This window comes from Montipora capricornis, chromosome 2 (assembly GCF_036669925.1).
Source record: "Montipora capricornis isolate CH-2021 chromosome 2, ASM3666992v2, whole genome shotgun sequence".
Lineage (NCBI taxonomy): Eukaryota > Metazoa > Cnidaria > Anthozoa > Scleractinia > Acroporidae > Montipora > Montipora capricornis.
The window spans coordinates 65,893,686-65,901,185 of record NC_090884.1 but is presented as its reverse complement, the minus strand read 5'-3'; the positions used below and the strand labels follow the sequence as shown (position 1 = coordinate 65,901,185).

The 7,500-nt window shown below is 36.7% G+C and overlaps 1 protein-coding gene and 1 long non-coding RNA gene across 2 annotated transcripts in view; one reads left to right on the top strand and one right to left on the bottom strand.

The window, feature by feature from the left end:
* Nucleotides 1-7,500, top strand: part of LOC138031654 (TNF receptor-associated factor 2-like) — a 23,045-nt gene that overhangs the window by 1,972 nt on the left and 13,573 nt on the right. The window contains exon 2 of the mRNA XM_068879313.1: nucleotides 7,445-7,496. Coding sequence (XP_068735414.1) covers nucleotides 7,445-7,496 — 52 coding nt within the window. The remainder of the gene's footprint in view (nucleotides 1-7,444; nucleotides 7,497-7,500) is intronic.
* The window catches only part of LOC138031693 (uncharacterized), a 35,783-nt gene continuing 31,352 nt past the window's right edge, over nucleotides 3,070-7,500 (bottom strand). The window contains exon 3 of the long non-coding RNA XR_011128245.1: nucleotides 3,070-4,041. This is a non-coding gene — a long non-coding RNA (uncharacterized lncRNA). The remainder of the gene's footprint in view (nucleotides 4,042-7,500) is intronic.

Here is a 7,500-nt window from a genome sequence, read left to right as displayed (position 1 = left end):
ATAATTTGCAAAACAGACAACTTACATGTACAACGTGCAAAACAAGAATTGAGATGATGACACGTGCTCCTGGAATTAATATCAACAGGGTTGCACAAAACAAAAATTTAACATACTTTGCCATTGGGTTCTCTGTCATTATGCTCATGATCAACAAACCAGTGCTTGAAATTTGCTGGGGAAGCATGCAACAAACTGAGCTTCAACTGGAATTTTAATTAAATTATTATTGGCAGAATGGAAGTGATTGTTTCGCCTAAAAAAACAGCCCAGAAAATGTCACGCAACTTGTGGGAATTCAAACACAAGAACTTAACTTCTCAAGCTCGACATAATCGTTGACAAAATGATATCATTTGACTACAAAAATCTGAGGAACATGATCATTTCTCCATAGGGAGAAATGGGAATGTTAAAATTCGTGGTGAAATATGGTGTTTGCATGTTTTCCCTGGCATGTGTAATTTGCATAAACATTTGATTTTTTATTTTTTTTCTGTGTCCAATTGGACCCTTTGTGCTATATTCTGTGCATCCAAAGAAAAAAAAAGTGCGTCCCAGGATGCAATGATGCACTCTAGATACATCTCTGTAGCAGGTAATTAGAATAATTTGGAATTCCTGGGAATTCCACCCCTGTTGAGAGCTTTTAGTCATTCATTCCTGGGAATTTTCAAAATTCTAGGTCTTTGTTGCCTGCGTCACAGACGTAATCTGACACTGGTTAATAACCTGTTAACCTGATTGGCTATTACCGGTGTTGTGTGCCAATTGACAGCGAATCAAAAAATTGTTTTTTCAAACAGACCAATCATAGACCGAATGCATAAATGGGGGCCAAAAAAATATTCTTTTGTTTATGTGCTAATTAGACTCACTGACCTCATTTGAGTGTATAAAATACAAAAGAAATGTTGCTTGAGAGCGAGGCTAGTGAGTCTAATTAGCACATAAACAAAAGAATACATGTTTGGCCTCTATTTATACATTCGGTCTATGGTGCATACTATTAATCCTGGTATGCTGCGGGGGCCCAGAATGAGGATTTCGGCACTACTTCGCAGACGTCACTAACTGGTGTAAGCTTACATCTGTGGCTAGGTCCCTGGAGTCTTGGTTTATTTGTGCTTTGAGCCGAATTGACAAAACACTTTGACCTCTTACAATGCGTTTCACATAACTTTTGACTGGTGGTTTATGAAGTTTATTTTAAATTGCCAAAGTTTGCTTCCAACTTGAGAATTTCATTACATACATGTAACTGGGCCTGTAGCACGCTTCAGGAATACAAATTGCTTGAGACGCAATTGGTGAATACCTTTTTTTGGATATCTTTGCATCAGAAAAAACTTGTGACTGTGGAATCTTCCACAAATCTTGCATTTGAAATAAGGAAAGTAGTGACCTAAAATATGCTTGGGTTAGAGAAACATGATTACGAGAGTTTTTTTTATCCAAAAATGTAAACGTGTGAGAAAATGGCACTTCAAGCATGACATAGGGCAAGTGAAACTTGCAAACAACAACAGATTACTATATGAGCTGATAACCGAGATTGAGTGAACCAATCAGAGCACGCGAAATGCATTATCCGAGGCTCAGTATTTATTAAACTATATTATGCTTAAAATAAAATGATAAATTTCTCTGAAACTGTTATGCCTGTTCATTCATCAATCAAAATTGAGATGTATGGGCTGTCAAAGCTTCATCAATCACATCTGAAAATGTCTTGAGGAATCCGTACGCTGTAGGAACTGTTGGCTCCAGTTCATAAATGATCTAGATCTCCACAGTAAAACAAACAGAACTGAATCTCAAATTTCCGTAAAAGAGCTCCATTTATTTTAACAACACTTGCGGTTTAATTTAGGAATAAGAGTAAAGAAATATAAGTGATACAATGTTCATTGTCAGCCCGTGACTTTGCCATGGCCAATGTAAATAATCGAGTGATTGATTCAGTTTCATGTTATTTTTAACACTAATTCCGAAACAGTTGAATAATTTGCAAAACAGACAACTTACAGGTACAACGTGCAAAACAAGAATTGAGATGATGACACATGTGCTCCTGGAATTAATATCAACAGGGTTGCACAAAACAAAAATTTAACATACTTTGCCATTGGGTTCTCTGTCATTTTGATCATGGTCAACAAACCAGTGCTTGAAATTTGCTGGGGAAGCATGCAACAAACTGAGCTTCAACTGGAATTTTAATTAAATTATTATTGGCAGAATGGAAGTGATTGTTTCGCCTAAAAAAACAGCCCAGAAAATGTCACGCAACTTGTGGGAATTCAAACACAAGAACTTAACTTCTCAAGCTCGACATAATCGTTGACAAAATGATATCATTTGACTACAAAACTCTGAGGAATGTGATCATTTCTCCATAGGGAGAAATGGGAATGTTAAAATTCGTGGTGAAATATGGTGTTTGCATGTTTTGCCTGGCATGTGTAATTTGCATAAACATTTGATTTTTTAGTTTTTTTCTGTGTCCAATTGGACCCTTTGTGCTATATTCTGTGCATCCAAAGGAAAAAAAAGGGCGTCCCAGGATGCAATGATGCACTCTAGATACATCTCTGCAGCAGGTAATTAGAATTCCACCCCTGTTGAGAGCTTTTAGTCATTCATTCCTGGAAATTTTCAAAATTCTAGGTCTTTGTTGCCTGCGTCACAGACGTAATCTGACACTGGTTAATAACCTGTTAACCTGATTGGCTATTACCGGTCTTGTGTGCCAATTGACAGCGAATCAAAAAATTGTTTTTTCAAACAGACCAATCATAGACCGAATGCATAAATGGCGGCCAAAAAAATATTCTTTTGTTTATGTGCTAATTAGACTCACTGACCTCATTTGAGTGTACAAAATACAAAAGAAATGTTGCTTGAGAGCGAGGCTAGTGAGTCTAATTAGCACATAAACAAAAGAATACATGTTTGGCCTCTATTTATACATTCGGTCTATGGTGCATACTATTAATCCTGGTACGCTGCGGGGGCCCAGAATGAGGATTTCGGCACTACTTCGCAGACGTTTCTAACTGGTGTATGCTTACATCTGTGGCTAGGTCTCTGGAGTCTTGGTTTATTTGTGCTTTGAGCCGAATTCACAAAACACTTTGACCTCTTACAATGCGTTTCACATAACTTTTGACTGGTGGTTTACGAAGTTTATTTTAAATTGCCAAAGTTTGCTTCCAACTTGAGAATTTCATTACATACATGTAACTGGGCCCGTAGCACGCTTCAGGAATACAAATTGCTTGAGACGCAATCGGTGAATACCTTTTTTCGGATATCTTTGCATCAGAAAAAACTTGTGACTGTGGAATCTTCCACAAATCTTGCATTTGAAATAAGGAAAGTAGTGACCTAAAATATGCTTGGGTTAGAGAAACATGATTACGAGAGTTTTTTTTATCCAAAAATGTAAACGTGTGAGAAAATGGCACATCAAGCATGACATAGTGCAAGTGAAACTTGCAAAGAGCAACAGATTACTCTTGTCTGGTTTTAATTCAAAACACAACCAGTTGTTAGGAATAACTAATGTTCACTAACTCTGAGGATAGATACTACTGTCCTTGTAGTCAAAATCCTCCTAGATTTCAAGGCAGTCGATCTTTCAGGCTTCCCTTTGGCTCTCCAAGACAAAAGGTGAATCTTGATAATGCCAAAGTTCTGTTTAACTTGGCCACGTAATATTCACGGATATAAATGCTCATACAACAAATTCATTTTCCTCCAATTTTCAGCTTGATCCATTGCATTTCCTTGAAAATATAAATAAATCTCAATCCCCAAGTGAAATGGCAGCCATCTTTGTAGCACAATCTTATCATTAGCTTCATTTATGGCAACATTGTCATTTGAACAAATTCCTTCAAAACATGCATCTTTTACCTCTCGTCAGCCCCATCTTGTGTGTATTGAATGCTCTGCTCATTTCATCACTAAAGCTCAGCAAAAAACTTGACCTTTAACGTTACATCCCCATTGAGATACAGCCGAAAATTTTGACCCCTGGAAGGCAAGTCACTTGTCACTGTAGAGCCATTATGGTGTTTCAAGCCCCAAAAACTGCCTAAAAATCCTGAAAAAATCTTCAAATTCTCCCTTGCTTCTTGTCGCCATTTCACGCTGGTCTGTGGATGTGATGTGTTTTACTAACTGGGTAACCCACTTATGTCCTTGTTTGACCCTAATTAGATGCACACCCAATTTTGACATCCAACATAAAGTGTCCCTTTAAGTCTAACCTTTTGCTACCTATTTTCAACAATAAGGTAAGGGTAAAGGTTTGCGTTATTTTTAGCTTTGGGTAAATGCAGCAGTTAATGTTTACTTAAAGAGCAGCGTTTGTGACGTTAATTGTCTGTATTTCAAGACGAGTGATGGAGAGCAAGAGGACACTTTGTGATGCTTATCGACGTGCATCTAAGTAGGGTCAAACCTGGACATACCTCAGGTAACCAGGCCTCATTTTTGTCTTGGAAACCTCAAAACCAGTTTGAAACCGGTTGAAATGAAGGTGTGATAGAATGCTTATTGTGTTGAATTGTGAAGTGGTCAACGTAAGTATTAGGTCACAAAAAAACCCTTGTAAAAGTATGAAGGCTTGTTTTGTTGCCTAGTTTTGCAATTCTGGAGCTTCTTTGAGCCATTTTTTGTAATTCTGTTATATTTAACCAAAAAATGTTACACTAACTTAATTATGTAGAATAAACTAAGGAACAATGTCAAACATGGTTAAAAATTAAAGGGAGGACTTGAGAGGGGAGGGAAGGTCTAATTTTTCTATTGAGAAAACTAGGCGAGTGAAAACTAATCGTGCGAGTGCTCCGAAATTTTAGTTTCCAGCCCTGGATTAGGAAGTTCCAACGGCCGCCCCACCGTAGTCCTCACCACTGAACACTCTTCACAAAAATGCATTATCCAGGCAAGCTGATAAATACTGGATAAATCTATTTTGATTTTCAAGAGTCAGTGATTCCTGTCAGTGGAATAACGCTAAATTTCTTGAAAGAATAACCAAGCTGCAGCTGATGGATGCATGGGATGGGACATTTTTGGGGGAAAAAAAAACTTTGTTCTCTACCAGCAGCCTTCTCAAAATATTTTTGGGGAGCAGGTCACAAGGAAAATGGAGACGGTTTTGGTGCTTAAGGCACCCAAGCTAGTGCCCAAAGGACGCAAGCTTTTTGGGGGAATGGGGGCCTGCTCCCCTTGGGAATTTTTCAAATTTAGACACTCACAGATGCAATCTGGGGGACGTAAAGTGACACTTTCATAGAGTCTGATAAGAAATACTGGAATGTTAGTTAACTAAGGCGAATTTGTAAGTCAAACAAGCTTTTTTCAAGCTTGACAGTCAAGCTTTCTGAGGAGGCGGCTCATTGAGCCGTCGACCAGCTGGTTTTGAGAAGGCTGTACCAGTTTGTTTGGATTTCACTGCAGCTGCAAATGCTGTGATTGGTAGTTTTACGGAATTTAATATTATAAATATTCACATTGTCATTAGGCGCTGACCAAGTGTTGTTTCATCCTTTGTTGTCTTTGATATTCCCTATTCCAATCAAAATATCAACAAATTTTGGAATGGTTTATTTATTTATTTTGGTCTATACAAAACAATGATAAAGGTAATTTAAAAAAAAGGAAAAAAGGGTAAATGTTGAAAATTATAAACAAATAAAAGCAATAACATAGCACGCTCTAACTAGGTGAGGGCCCCTAAAAGATGATAATAAATAATAACAATAGTAATAATAATAGCAATAATAATAATAATAATAATAATAATAATAATAATAATAATAATAATAATAACAATGAAAATAAAAATAAAGATGACAATGGTATGATTGCAAAACATTAAGGTAAAAGTCTGAAAAATCTAATATATCAATGTATCACATATCGCATATCACTGGGGGTAGGGGGGGCTGCACTTTAAGCATGAGCGGACCTTAGGTTATCAGTCCTTAAAATATGATATCTAAACAATTCTGATATCTGATATGTGTAACAACAGTATGTATTCCGGCATTGTGAGCTTTTCTTTATAAGTTTTATTGCTTTTTTAGACTGCTTTGAAATCATCAACTATTTTCTACTCATGTTCACGAGGTTTTTAGTTTTCTTAATATGTTCATTCTGTACTGCTGCATGCATGCGTGTTACATTAAATACAGCAATAATTTTTTCTTATAACAGAATTTTGATTAGCAGGATAAGATGTAACTTTTGGCAAAGTTTAAAAAATTCTGTACATGGGGTTCAGAGCCACCTAAAATTTTCGAAGAATTAAGACGGCTCTGAACCCCATGTACAGAATTTTTTTAAACTTTGCCAAAAGTTACATCTCATCCTGCTAATCAAAATTCTGTAATAAGAAAAAATTTCACTGTACCGTTCTTTAAATATAAGCGCTTAAAGCTGAAATTAAGGGTGTTTTTAGCAGGTCATAGTATTGCTATGGTAACCTATTGTGTCACACAAATAATACCAACGTGTTCGCTAGTGATTGCGCAGTATTTTGATACCTTAATTGTAGCATCAATTGATAAAGAGTAGTAATTATGACCCATCAAAAATCTGCGTCTTGGAAAGTGCTGGAAACTGCTTTGAGCCACCTTAAGATATCCTTGGTGAAGTTTTTGGGTAGCTTCATTCTAAAAGGCGAGTTAAAAATTGTTTCTTTCTTAACTAAAAGGATTCTTTAACTGAGTTTGTTCTTAGCAAGTGCAAAGTTTCTCCTTTTGCAAAGCCCTTGTTGATGCTGAGAGGGTGACATGAGGAGAAGTGCGTGTATTGGAACGTTTCCGTTGGCTTAAAATGTGTTTGTACATCCAGGATTTTGTCATTAATGAACCTTGCACCTTTAAAAACTTCAGTATCAAGGAAAACAATCTTTTCCAATGACATTTCATGCATGAATTTTATTGTGGTGTGGATTGAGTTGGTGAAAGTTGTTGATTTCTGCTTTAGGTACATAAGGTCCACACTGGGAAAATGTCATTGACAAATCCCTTCCGGATGAGAGGTTTCCATGGGCTGGCGGCCAGTAGCTGTTTTTCAACATGTGCCATAAAAATGACGGCAAAGGCTACTACCATTTTTGTGCCCATAGCCCGACGCCTACAAAATGCTCTGCTCAAAATCCACCTTTCTTTTCCCAGGCTGATTCCATCTGTGCCAAACTCTTTGTTAAATAGACATTCTTAACACATTTTAACATTGTTAATTAACTACATGTACATGTATTGTCCTGTCCCATTATTTATACATTCTTACCAACTCTCTTTTTGTGACTTTAGTAATGACATTAGTTAAACATTGAAATGTTGTGACATTGGTTTTTATTGTTTTTGTTTTGTTTAAATTTATGTCCTAACCCCTAAATCAATTTGCTTTATTTACACAGGAATCCTGAGGAAACCCCGTTCTGTGTCTTAGATGGTCAAAAACTGGATAAGGTAA